This window comes from Scomber scombrus, chromosome 17 (assembly GCF_963691925.1).
Source record: "Scomber scombrus chromosome 17, fScoSco1.1, whole genome shotgun sequence".
NCBI classification, from domain to species: domain Eukaryota; kingdom Metazoa; phylum Chordata; class Actinopteri; order Scombriformes; family Scombridae; genus Scomber; species Scomber scombrus.
Window position 1 is genome coordinate 6,719,840 of NC_084986.1, and position 14,645 is coordinate 6,734,484.

At 35.6% G+C, this 14,645-nt stretch overlaps 1 protein-coding gene across 2 annotated transcripts in view; it reads left to right on the forward strand.

Annotated features, from left to right (window-relative positions):
- The window catches only part of LOC133997693 (toll-like receptor 5), an 85,862-nt gene that overhangs the window by 70,365 nt on the left and 852 nt on the right, over positions 1–14,645 (forward strand). The window contains exons 1-4 of one of the 2 annotated variants that reach the window (XM_062437383.1): positions 9,216–9,307; positions 10,756–10,828; positions 11,170–13,450; positions 13,652–13,740. In XM_062437383.1, coding sequence (XP_062293367.1) covers positions 10,781–10,828; positions 11,170–13,450; positions 13,652–13,740 — 2,418 coding nt within the window. In that variant the 5' untranslated portion in view covers positions 9,216–9,307; positions 10,756–10,780. Of the gene's footprint in view, positions 1–9,215; positions 9,308–10,755; positions 10,829–11,169; positions 13,451–13,651; positions 13,741–14,645 lie in introns of those variants that run through there. The other variant, XM_062437384.1, reaches the window with a different exon arrangement.

The following is a 14,645-nucleotide window of genomic DNA, read 5'->3' on the forward strand; positions in this document are numbered from 1 at the left end:
AAAAAATCTTTTTGCATATTTTTGGGGAATTTTATTGTGAAAAATCATCAATAGCGTTAATATTATACACCTTGTTTACTCACCAAAATCATGATACACAACAATGGTCACCTGATAATCATACTACAACAGTTATTTCTGGGGGGAAAAAAAATGCATATTTTTGGGGAATTTTATTTTGAAATATCGTCAATAGCGTTAATATTATACACTGTAGGATGACCAAAATTATGATACACAACAAGGGTCACCTGATAATCATACTACAACAGTCATTTCAGAAAAAAAACGTTTTGCATATTTTTGGGGAATTTTATTGTGAAAAATCGTCAATAGCGTTAATATTATACACTGTATACTCACCAAAATCATGCTACACAACAATGGTCACCTGATAATCATACAACAACAGTCATTTCATAAAAAAAATAAATCTTTTTGCATATTTGTGGGGAATATTATTTTGAATAATCGTCAATAGCATTAATATTAATCACTGTAGGATGACCAAAATCATGGTACACAACAATGGTCACCTGATAATCATACTACAACAGTCATTTCAGAAAAAAAAATCTTTTTGCATATTTTTGGGGAATTTTATTGTGAAAAATCATCAATAGCGTTAATATTATACACCTTGTTTACTCACCAAAATCATGATACACAACAATGGTCACCTGATAATCATACTACAACAGTTATTTCTGGGGGGAAAAAAAATGCATATTTTTGGGGAATTTTATTTTGAAATATCGTCAATAGCGTTAATATTATACACTGTAGGATGACCAAAATTATGATACACAACAAGGGTCACCTGATAATCATACTACAACAGTCATTTCAGAAAAAAAAAAATTGTATATTTTTGGGGAATTTTATTTTGAAATATCGTCAATAGTGTTAATATTATACACTGTATACTCACCAAAATCATGCTACACAACAATGGTCACCTGATAATAATACTACAACAGTCATTTCATGAAAAAAAAAAATTGTATATTTTTGGGGAATTTTATTTTGAAATATCGTCAATAGTGTTAATATTATACACTGTAGGATGACCAAAATCATGATACACAACAAGGGTAATCTGATAATCATACTACAACAGTCATTTCAGAAAAAAGAATCTTTTTGCATATTTTTGGGGAATTTCATTGTGAAAAATCGCCAATAGCGTTAATATTATACACTGTATACTCACCAAAATCATGATACACAACAATGGTCACCTGATAATCATACTACAACAGTTATTTCAGGAAAAAAAAAAGTTTGCATATTTTTGGGGAATTTTATTTAGAAAAATCGTCAATAGCGTTAATATTATACACTGTAGGATGACCAAAATCATGATACACAACAAGGGTCACCTGATAATCATACTACAACAGTGATTTCAGGGGGGAAAAAAATTTGTATATTTTTGGGGAATTTCATTTTTAAATATCGTCAATAGCGTTATACACTGTAGGATGACCAAAATTATGATACACAACAATGGTCACCTGATAATCATACTACAACAGTCATTTCAGAAAAAATTTTTTTTTGCATATTTTTGGGGAATTTTATTGTGAAAAATCGTCAATAGCGTTAATATTATACACTGTATACTCACCAAAATCATGCTACACAACAATGGTCACCTGATAATTATACTACAACAGTTATTTCAGGAAAAAAAAATTGTATATTTTTGGGGAATTTTATTTTGAAATATCATCAATAGCGTTAATATTATACACTGTAGGATGACCAAAATCATTATACACAACAAGGGTCACCTGATAATCATACTACAACAGTCATTTCAGAAAAAAAACTTTTTGCATATTTTTGGGGAATTTTATTGTGAAAAATCATCAATAGCGTTAATATTATACACTGTAGGATGACCAAAATCATGATACACAACAAGGGTCACCTGATAATCATACTACAACAGTTATTTCAGGAAAAAAAAATTGCATATTTTTGGGGAATTTTATTTTGAAATATCGTCAATAGCATTAATATTATACACTGTAGGATGACCAAAATCATTACACACAACAAGGGTCACCTGATAATTATACTACAACAGTCATTTCAGAAAAAAAACTTTTTGCATATTTTTGGGGAATTTTATTGTGAAAAATCATCAATAGCGTTAATATTATACACTGTATACTCACCAAAATCATGCTACACAACAATGGTCACCTGATAATCATACTACAACAGTTATTTCTGGAAAAAAAAAATTGCATATTTTTGGGGAATTTTATTGTGAAATATCGTCAATAGCGTTAATATTATACACTGTAGGATGACCAAAATCATGATACACAACAAGGGTCACCTGATTATCATACTACAACAGTCATTTCAGAAAAAAAAAAATCTTTTTGCATATTTGTGGCGAATATTATTTTGAATAATCGTCAATAGCATTAATATTAATCACTGTAGGATGACCAAAATCATGGTAAACAACAATGGTCACCTGATAATCATACTACAACAGTCATTTCAGGGGGGAAAAATGTTTGTATATTTTTGGGGAATTTTATTTTTAAATATCGTCAATAGCGTTAATATTATACACTGTAGGATGACCAAAATTATGATACACAACAATGGTCACCTGATAATCATACTACAACAGTCATTTCAGAAAAAAAACTTTTTGCGTATTTTTGGGGAATTTTATTGTGAAAAATCGTCAATAGCGTTAATATTATACACTGTATACTCACCAAAATCATGCTACACAACAATGGTCACCTGATAATCATACTACAACAGTTATTTCAGGAAAAAAAAATTGTATATTTTTGGGGAATTTTATTTTGAAATATCGTCAATAGCGTTAATATTATACACTGTATACTCACCAAAATCATGCTACACAACAATGGTCACCTGATAATCATACTACAACAGTCATTTCAGAAAAAAAAAAATCTTTTTGCATATTTTTGGGGAATTTTATTGTGAAATATCGTCAATAGCGTTAATATTATACACTGTAGGATGACCAACATTATGATACACAACAAGGGTCACCTGATAATCATACTACAACAGTTATTTCAGAAAAAAAGCTTTTTGCAAATTTTTGGGGAATTTTATTGTGAAAAATCGTCAATAGCGTTAATATTATACACTGTATACATACCAAAATCATGCTACTCAACAAGGGTCACCTGATAATCATACTACAACAGTCATTTCATAAAAGAAATAAATCTTTTTGCATATTTTTGGGGAATATTATTGTGAAAAATCGTCAATAGCGTTAATATCATACACTGTATACTCAGCAAAATCATGCTACACAACAATGGTCACCCGATAATCATACTACAACAGTGATTTCAGGAAAAAAAAAATTGTATATGTTTGGGGAATTTTATTTTTAAATATCGTCAATAGCGTTAATATTATACACTGTAGGATGACCAAAATTATGATACACAACAAGGGTCACCTGATAACCATACTACAACAGTCATTTCAGAAAGAAAACTTTTTGCTTTTTTCTTTGGGAATTTTATTGTGAAAAATCGTCAATAGCGTTAATATTATACACTGTATACTCACCAAAATCATGCTACACAACAATGATCACCTGATAATCATACTACAACAGTCATTTCATAAAAAAAAATTGCATATTTTTGGGGAATTTTATTGTGAAAAATCGTCAATAGCGTTAATATTATACACTGTAGGATGACCAAAATCATGATACACAACAAGGGTCACCTGATAATCATACTACAACAGTGATTTCAGGGGTAAAAAAAATTTTGTATATTTTTGGGGAATTTTATTTTTAAATATCGTCAATAGCGTTAATATTATACACTGTAGGATGACCAAAATCATGATACACAACAAGGGTCACCTGAAAATCATACTACAACAGTGATTTCAGGGGGAAAAAAAGTTTGCATATTTTTTGGGAATTTTATTGTGAAAAATCATCAATAGCGTTAATATTATACACTGTCGGATGACCAAAATCATGATACACAACAAGGGTCACCTGATAATCATACTACAACAGTGATTTCAGGGGGAAAAAATGTTTGTATATTTTTGGGGAATTTTATTTTTAAATATCGTCAATAGCGTTAATATTATACACTGTAGGATGACCAAAATTATGATACACAACAATGGTCACCTGATAACCATACTACAACAGTCATTTCAGAAAAAAAACTTTTTGCATATTTTTGGGGAATGTTATTGTGAAAAATCGTCAATAGCGTTAATATTATACACTGTAGGATGACCAAAATCATGATACACAACAATGGTCACCTGATAATTATACTACAACAGTGATTTCAGGGGGAAAAAAAGTTTGCATATTTTTGGGGAATATTATTGTGAAAAATCATCAATAGCATTAATATTATACAGTGTAGGATGACCAAAATTATGATACACAACAAGGGTCACCTGATAATCATACTATAACAGTCATTTCATAAAAAAAATTAATCTTTTTGCATATTTTTGGGGAATTTTATTGTTAAAAATCATCAATAGCGTTAATATTATACACTGTAGGATGACCAAAATCATGATACACAACAAGGGTCACCTGATAATCATACTATAACAGTCATTTCATAAAAAAAATTAATCTTTTTGCATATTTTTGGGGAATTTTATTGTTAAAAATCATCAATAGCGTTAATATTATACACTGTATACTCACCAAAATCATGCTACACAACAATGGTCACCTGATAATCATACTACAACAGTCATTTCATAAAAAAAAAAATCTTTTTGCATATTTGTGGCGAATATTATTTTGAATAATCGTCAATAGCATTAATATTAATCACTGTAGGATGACCAAAATCATGGTAAACAACAATGGTCACCTGATAATCATACTACAACAGTCATTTCAGAAAAAAAAATCTTTTTGCATATTTTTGGGGAATTTTATTGTGAAAAATCATCAATAGCGTTAATATTATACACCTTGTTTACTCACCAAAATCATGATACACAACAATGGTCACCTGATAATCATACTACAACAGTTATTTCTGGGGGGAAAAAAAATGCATATTTTTGGGGAATTTTATTTTGAAATATCGTCAATAGCGTTAATATTATACACTGTAGGATGACCAAAATTATGATACACAACAAGGGTCACCTGATAATCATACTACAACAGTCATTTCAGAAAAAAAACGTTTTGCATATTTTTGGGGAATTTTATTGTGAAAAATCGTCAATAGCGTTAATATTATACACTGTATACTCACCAAAATCATGCTACACAACAATGGTCACCTGATAATCATACAACAACAGTCATTTCATAAAAAAAATAAATCTTTTTGCATATTTGTGGGGAATATTATTTTGAATAATCGTCAATAGCATTAATATTAATCACTGTAGGATGACCAAAATCATGGTACACAACAATGGTCACCTGATAATCATACTACAACAGTCATTTCAGAAAAAAAAATCTTTTTGCATATTTTTGGGGAATTTTATTGTGAAAAATCATCAATAGCGTTAATATTATACACCTTGTTTACTCACCAAAATCATGATACACAACAATGGTCACCTGATAATCATACTACAACAGTTATTTCTGGGGGGAAAAAAAATGCATATTTTTGGGGAATTTTATTTTGAAATATCGTCAATAGCGTTAATATTATACACTGTAGGATGACCAAAATTATGATACACAACAAGGGTCACCTGATAATCATACTACAACAGTCATTTCAGAAAAAAAAAAATTGTATATTTTTGGGGAATTTTATTTTGAAATATCGTCAATAGTGTTAATATTATACACTGTATACTCACCAAAATCATGCTACACAACAATGGTCACCTGATAATAATACTACAACAGTCATTTCATGAAAAAAAAAAATTGTATATTTTTGGGGAATTTTATTTTGAAATATCGTCAATAGTGTTAATATTATACACTGTAGGATGACCAAAATCATGATACACAACAAGGGTAATCTGATAATCATACTACAACAGTCATTTCAGAAAAAAGAATCTTTTTGCATATTTTTGGGGAATTTCATTGTGAAAAATCGCCAATAGCGTTAATATTATACACTGTATACTCACCAAAATCATGATACACAACAATGGTCACCTGATAATCATACTACAACAGTTATTTCAGGAAAAAAAAAAGTTTGCATATTTTTGGGGAATTTTATTTAGAAAAATCGTCAATAGCGTTAATATTATACACTGTAGGATGACCAAAATCATGATACACAACAAGGGTCACCTGATAATCATACTACAACAGTGATTTCAGGGGGGAAAAAAATTTGTATATTTTTGGGGAATTTCATTTTTAAATATCGTCAATAGCGTTATACACTGTAGGATGACCAAAATTATGATACACAACAATGGTCACCTGATAATCATACTACAACAGTCATTTCAGAAAAAAATTTTTTTTGCATATTTTTGGGGAATTTTATTGTGAAAAATCGTCAATAGCGTTAATATTATACACTGTATACTCACCAAAATCATGCTACACAACAATGGTCACCTGATAATTATACTACAACAGTTATTTCAGGAAAAAAAAATTGTATATTTTTGGGGAATTTTATTTTGAAATATCATCAATAGCGTTAATATTATACACTGTAGGATGACCAAAATCATTATACACAACAAGGGTCACCTGATAATCATACTACAACAGTCATTTCAGAAAAAAAACTTTTTGCATATTTTTGGGGAATTTTATTGTGAAAAATCATCAATAGCGTTAATATTATACACTGTAGGATGACCAAAATCATGATACACAACAAGGGTCACCTGATAATCATACTACAACAGTTATTTCAGGAAAAAAAAATTGCATATTTTTGGGGAATTTTATTTTGAAATATCGTCAATAGCATTAATATTATACACTGTAGGATGACCAAAATCATTACACACAACAAGGGTCACCTGATAATTATACTACAACAGTCATTTCAGAAAAAAAACTTTTTGCATATTTTTGGGGAATTTTATTGTGAAAAATCATCAATAGCGTTAATATTATACACTGTATACTCACCAAAATCATGCTACACAACAATGGTCACCTGATAATCATACTACAACAGTTATTTCTGGAAAAAAAAAATTGCATATTTTTGGGGAATTTTATTGTGAAATATCGTCAATAGCGTTAATATTATACACTGTAGGATGACCAAAATCATGATACACAACAAGGGTCACCTGATTATCATACTACAACAGTCATTTCAGAAAAAAAAACTTTTTGCATATTTTTGGGGAATTTTATTGTGAAAAATCGTCAATAGCGTTAATATTATACACTGGCCTCCAAAAGGACCCGTAGATCACTGCTGCATCCAGTGATCTACGGGTCCTTTTGGAGGCCAGCCAACATGTGTGCTCGCTCGGAGGGGCAGTGCCGCAGAGATGTGGCTCGTCTCCAGCAGCACTTAGAGTACCTGGGCCTGCACCTCAACAGGAAGAAGAGCAGGCTCCAGCCCTCACAGTCCACGGAGTTCCTAGGCATGTGTTTTGATGCCAGCGCAGGGACTCTTTACTTGACTCCTGTGAGACAGGCCGCCCTCAGGGCTTGCTTGTCCCAGTTCCGGCTTGGGGCCAGGGTGACCTGGCTATGTCTCCGCCTCTTGAGGTTAATGGCAGCCACAGTGCATGTGGCTCTTCTGAACATGCGCCCAGTGCAGCGCTGCCTCCTAGACCTTGGATTTTGCCCACAGTGGAATCTGCAGGCCAGCGTATTGGTGATGCGCAGACTGTGTGTGGCTCTCCGTTGGTGGCGGCGGCCGACCAACTTGGCACGTGGGACGGTACTGGGGCTTGTGTTGCGTCGCCAGTGGTGTCATCAGATGCATCCCTGGTAGGCTGGGGGGCTGTCCACGAAGGCAAGGGCATCAGCGGCCTTTGGCACGGACCCTGGTTAGCGCAGCACATAAATGTTTTGGAGCTGCAGGCTATCCATTTGGCTCTTCTGCACTTCCTGCCAGAGCTACAGGACCGCCATATGCTGGTGAGAACAGACAGTACAGTAGCGGCGGCATATATCAACAGGCAAGGGGGCCTAGGTTCCCCTTGAACTACTGTCAGGCTGAACTACATGTAGTTTTACAAGGTATGCTTGCAAAGTAGCTTCCCCAACACTGAGGAGAGGAGAGGAAGAGCAGAGGAGAGAAGAGGAGAGGAAGAGCAGGGGAAAATGAGAAATCCGGGTGCGTGGGGGCCCATCTAAGATTATCTCTTCCCGGGCCCAGGCAAGACTGTCAGATGGCCTGCATACACACATTCATAAATACACATATACACAGGAATACACAACAAAAGACAAACAAATAATAACCAACCACTGAGTTAAAATATTAAAATGGTAAAAAGAGATAAAATGTGAGCATTTATATGACGGGGAGAAAACAAATCTGCGTTATATTTTTAGGAGTCTGTAAGCCTGTAAGATTTGTTATTCAAGTTAATGTGTTTCTGTAAAGAAATGAAGGCTGTTTATCATTTAAATAAATACAAGTTTGTGCAGTTAAAGCTTGCCCCATGAATTTTGAAAGTTTTTTTTGACACATGATCTATTTAACCCCTGTGAATGTTGGCATGCAGGAAATATTTGATTAGTTAATGCAGGTTTAAAATACTGAGACATCGGCTTCACTTTTGACTTCACCAACCAACCCTGACCCCGAGGACCTCAGACTCTTACTGGTATTATATGGCTGCAGTAGCTCTTTAATGTAGACCGGTGCCTGAACATGCAGGGCTCTGAACGTGATTACAAGGATCTTGAGCTGGATTCTGAATTTGATGTGAGGCTGGTGTAAAGATGAGGATTGGTGTTAGACAAGACCTTTGGGGGGGACTTTGTCAAGACAGAAGCTTGGCAGCAACAGAACTGCATTTCAGAGAGAAATAAAGGCTTTGTCATGTTAAATGTGTGAATAATTGACTAAATATTAATTATTAATAATAAAGAACAAAGATGAATCTGACTTTTACTCACCCAAATGACTAAGTGTGTTGGAGAAACTTCTGCTTTCCACAGGCCAGTTTTGCCACACTAACTTAGCGGAAGATGAAGGGGAGACATACTTACGGGTCTCAGAACAGTTTTATTAACAGCAGAGTGAGTATGAAGGGCAGGTCCTCACAGAGGAGGTGTGGTATCCACTCCACCCAAAGCAGAGAAGCTGGGGAGCATTTTTCAGCACGCACAACTACAACATAGGTAAGAATCCAGCTTGATTGAACAGTAAAGAGGCTGCAAGCAGGAACATGTAGCTTTATTTGTCGTTTTCTCAAACATTTTGTTGAAAGTAGGTTACGTGATTTGTGTAAAACATAGGAAGTGCTTGAGCAAATGTTGCAAAACAGACTGTTGTGAAATGGGTCAAGTTAGGCTGCTGGCCTGTTGAGTAATACAATAGTATAAAAGTGTTGATGATAGTTTACTTGACGGACTATCATAGAAATGTCAAGTGGGAGCCAAGGCCTTAGCCAGGATTTTTCAAATACCGAGGTCAAAAATGAGACTACAATTTAAATGACTGTTAGGTTTAATCTATGATGTATTTAGACTGCTTTCTTGCTGTGCATTTCTCAGTCATGGTCATTCTTGTGGTCCAATTCTTTCTTATCATTTCCAATTGTGCAACTTAAATCAACTCCTATTTCAGTATTCTACAACTTCCATGGTTGTATATTTAATAATTATAACTGCAATATATTATTTTCTTTGTTTGTTCTTAAAATGTGGAATGGAGCACGGCCTGCTGGGAAAGGGAGAAAAGGGCTCATCCAATGAATGAACAGTTTGCAAAATCGGGTCAAGTCCAATTCACAAATGTAGACAACATATTTCTGGCGATTTCAAGGCTTCACTCCACCGCTGGCTATAGCCGGATACTTTCGTTTTGACATGGCAGGGGAATCTTCAAGTACGTGTCACATGACGGTCCGTTGATGCAAGGATAATTGTCTCGTCGGCTATTTTCACTTCACAATTAAACAAAACTTCAAGAAAAAAATACAGAGGACATGACCTCAGTGTCCTCAATGGTAGCTACGGCCATGGTGGGAGCTGATCAGCCAGTATTATAGGTCAAGCTACTCTAAACTGCTATACTTGTGAGGGATCCTTTTTTTTTAAAGAAAAAAAGTATTAGTCATCTTGATACTATCTATCTAGGTTTGTTTCTCTCAGACTTCAGAAAGCTCCTTCAAAAGCCACAGAAGATATTCATCTGTGTTGTCAGGCTGAGTAGCACTGCTCATAATAAGTAAACTGAACTTCATGTGTAAAATTGGTGGAGTGGCCCTTTAATAAGTTACATGGAAAATGATGCATTTGAGGTCTATTTACTTTAGGATTAATTGTTATAAAAAGGTGAAGTAAACCATACATACTCATAACTCAAAAGCATCTAACATTTTTCAGGAACAATCACTAACATAATATTATAGTACTTTGTATGGTAGCTGAAGCAGGGATAATGATCATAACAACATGAGCACATTCCAGTTATTAGCTCAAGGAAAACATGTCAACCATTCAAATTAGCTGAAACTGCTAAAGCACTTCTGACAAAGTTTCCCCTTTCCCTTTATACCTTATTAAACTTCCTCATTACACCAACATTGCATCCTTAAGCTTTGTTATTTTTCACTTTCTCATAGGACATTTTGTTAGGGCAAGGACAATATGAGGATGCTGGCTCTTCAGTTGGTTTTCATTGCAGTGTACATACAGGTAAGTGTATAAAACATGTATGATTTACATGAAAAGAGTCATGCCACTCTGATGTCTGGGTGGTAAACATTAACCTGGAGCTAAAGGCCGGTTACCGTAGTTTAGAACAAAGCCGTGAAACCGGGGAAAACAGTTAGCCTGTGTCTAAGTGATCAAATCTACCTATTAGCAAATGCAGCCTATCAGCAAATCCAAAGATAACTAATTGACATATATTAGGGTGTCACTGATCTTTTTATCTAACTCTGTATTCCCCAAAATGTATAATTCTTTTTTTTTTTTTTATTGTAATTTCAGTTCCTTTTCAATTCATAGAAGTAATGTTAACTTCCTACTTGCAGGTACGTACATGCTACCCATCATGTACTCTGCACAACCTTGTGGCTGACTGCATGGAACGGCACCTTTATTCAGTTCCTGCTCTGCCTCCCAACATCACCCACATCTACCTGGAGCTCAACCACATCAGTGAGATCAACAGCACCTCGCTCCGAGACTTTCAGCAGCTGAGACAGTTAGATCTTGGAAACCAGCATGTGCAACTCATAATAAGGAACAATGCTTTCCTCAGGCAGAAAAAGTTGACTCGGTTGGTGCTAGGCAATAATATTCGCCTTCAGCTAGAGCCAAGGGCGTTTGCAGGACTGTTCAAATTGCAATATCTCGATTTGGGTTATTGCAATTTGGACAACTCCATACTGGCAGAAAGCTATCTGCAGCCGCTTTTGTCCTTAGAAACACTTGATCTCTTTGGTAACAAAATAGTGAGACTCCAACCTGGACCGTTCTTTTCAAGACTCACAAAGTTCACACAGCTAAACCTCAAATTCAATCAGATTGACAGACTATGTGAAGAAGATCTTGCTGGTTTTAGGGGGAAGAGCTTCACACTCCTGAACTTGGAATCCAACCACTTAGACCGCATGTTTCGAGGAGAACTTGACTGGAAAAAATGCGGAAACCCTTTTAGAGGGATGGCCTTTAATATCCTTGACTTATCTCGCAATGGGTTCAGCATGAACGGATCAAGACAGTTTTTCAAAGCAATTGAGGGGACTCAGATTCATCATCTTATATATTCTGGACACATGGGTAAAAACTTTTCACATGACAACTTGCGCGATCCAGACAAAAGCACATTTGAAGGCCTCGTGAACAGTGCAGTTGAAACGTTAGATCTGTCTAAAAGCCGTATATTCGCTCTGCAGATGGCTGTCTTCAGTCCTCTGAAGAATGCGAAAATAATTGATATTTCCCAAAACGAAATCAATCAGATTGACAGAAATGCCTTTGACGGTCTTCAGGTACATTTACGAATGCTCAACCTGTCATACAACCTTCTAGGAGAAATACACTCTTACACATTCACCAATCTGACAGACCTTAGGGTGTTGGATTTGTCTTACAACCACATTGGTGTTTTGGGATATGAAGCATTCAGTGGTCTTCCCTATTTACGAGCCTTATATCTGACAGGAAATTCATTGCGAGACCTGGGTTTGCCTGTGTCATTACCAAACTTAGATTTTCTACTTTTGGGTAACAATAAGTTGAAGTCACTGAGCAGTATTGTTAATTTGGGCATGAACAGTATTTATGTGAATGTTGAAAACAACAGATTAACAAACTTGAAGGATGTTTATGTCATTTTAACTAATTTCAAGCATCTCCAAAGTCTTTTCTATGGTGGCAACCCAATCAAGTGGTGCAGTCCGAACATTACAGTACCTCTCAATAACAGCTTGCAAATTCTGGATCTTCATGATAGTTTCCTGCACATAATTTGGATGCAAGGGAAGTGCCTTGATCTGTTTGATCATCTTGAGAATCTCCTCGGCCTGGATTTAAGTCTCAACTCACTTGCGGCTCTCCCTGAAGGGATTTTCAGAGGTCTCAGCTCGATCATAGAGCTTGACCTCTCGTCTAATGCCTTGACCTATCTGCAGCAGGATGTCTTTCCTGTCAGCCTTAAAAGACTTGACCTGTCAAAAAACTTCTTGGCATTTCCAGACCCTACAACCTTTCAGTCTCTTCTCTTTCTCAGCCTTGCGGAAAATCGGTTCCAATGCGATTGCAATCTTGAGAGCTTCCTAACATGGCTGAACGTGACCAATATAACCTTCCTGAGTCCAGTTGAGGACTACAGATGTGAGTTTCCAGCCTCTCTTCACAACTTCCCTCTGATGGAGTACTCCACTATCGTTGAGCCATGTGAAGAAGCTGATGAGAGAGCTGTCCAAGATCTTAAGTTTGCTCTATTCATCTTCTCTGCCCTCCTTGTAATCAGCGTCATCCTCAGTGGGATTGTGTATGCCCGTCTGCGTGGGCACATATTCCTTATCTACAAAAAGGTAATTGGCCAAGTTCTTGAGGGTCCAAAACCCCCGCCTCCTGAGGAGGAGGTACAGTATGATGTCTTCCTCTGCTTTAGCAACAATGACTACGAGTGGGTGGAAGCTGCTTTGTTGAAGAAGCTTGATAAAGAGTTTTCAGAGAACAACATCCTGCGCTGTTGTTTTGAGGCCAGAGACATTCCAGGTGTTGATCACCTTTCCAACAACAGAGATGCCATCTGGGGCAGCAGGAAGACCGTGTGTATCGTCTCCAAGGAGTTTCTGAAAGGTACAGCTTTTCTGACTTATATTTGCTTTATATTGGGTGTTTTTGTCTTTCTTAACATCCCCAAAACTCTCCTAATAGATTTGTTGCACCTGTCAGAGTGAGTCTGTTCACACCGTTATCATTCTTTTTAGGATGAATTACAAAGTGAACCATGAAATTAGAAATTAAAGGGTAAATTAACTGAGTCGTCCTTCTTTTTAGACGGCTGGTGCCTGGAGGTGTTCACTTTGGCCCAGGGGCGGATGCTGGAGGAACTGACAAACGTCTTAATTATGTTGGTGGTAGGGGAGGTGTGTATGAAGCTGCTGATTCATTGGCAGAGTTGTCTTTCTTTACACTCATTCTTCGAGGGGCTTAATTGCTGGAAATTATTGTGAGTCACAAAAAAAAGTTTTCTTTTGGTTCCTGAATGTTCGAGCTTCACTGTGTAGAATGGTGTTTTTGCCGAGTTTGACACTAGAAAGCTGTTTTCACATTACACACTGAAAGTGGAAAGTTTTTCTGTGATTTGTGACATCACAAGTAGTAAATTTGTCCAATATTCAACTTACACAAATGTGATGTGGAAACTTGAAGCCTCCAGTGCACATACACTAAGAAAGGGCTTAACAGCGAAGCAGGAAACATCTTGTGTCCAGCAGTTACATTCCTGAAATGAAATATATTGACATATTCACTGTGGAATTTTAAATGAGGGAAAGGGAGTAGATACCATTTTAAGGATTTTAAAGTTGTAATTATACTTTTTTTCTGTAAAAACCATGTCAAACAAATATTATTCTTCCAATCAGAATATTTTGTATGTCTTAATATATGTGTGGAGGGAATCTTTATGTGAAAAATGAGGGGATGAGGCATGACTCAAAAAAAAAAGTTGTGGGCTAGAAAACCAAAACAATGAGCTGAAATGACACCACAAGCCAAACATTTATTAACAAGGATAACTATATGTATTAAAACAGGTACCATATATTTCTTCTGCTGGTCTTTGATGACAGGTGCTTCTCTCTGTAGTGAACAACTGGCACCAAAGACCAGCTGGCAAGGTACAATTCTGTACCTGATTTTCACCAGTAGATGTTAGATTTCATACAGATTTAAATTAACATTTTGTTACAGGCGGCTGCACTGCCCTCAACAGGCTGGCCCAGTTAATAATGCCACAGCAGGTGTTTTACTCTTCTGGTGTGGTCAA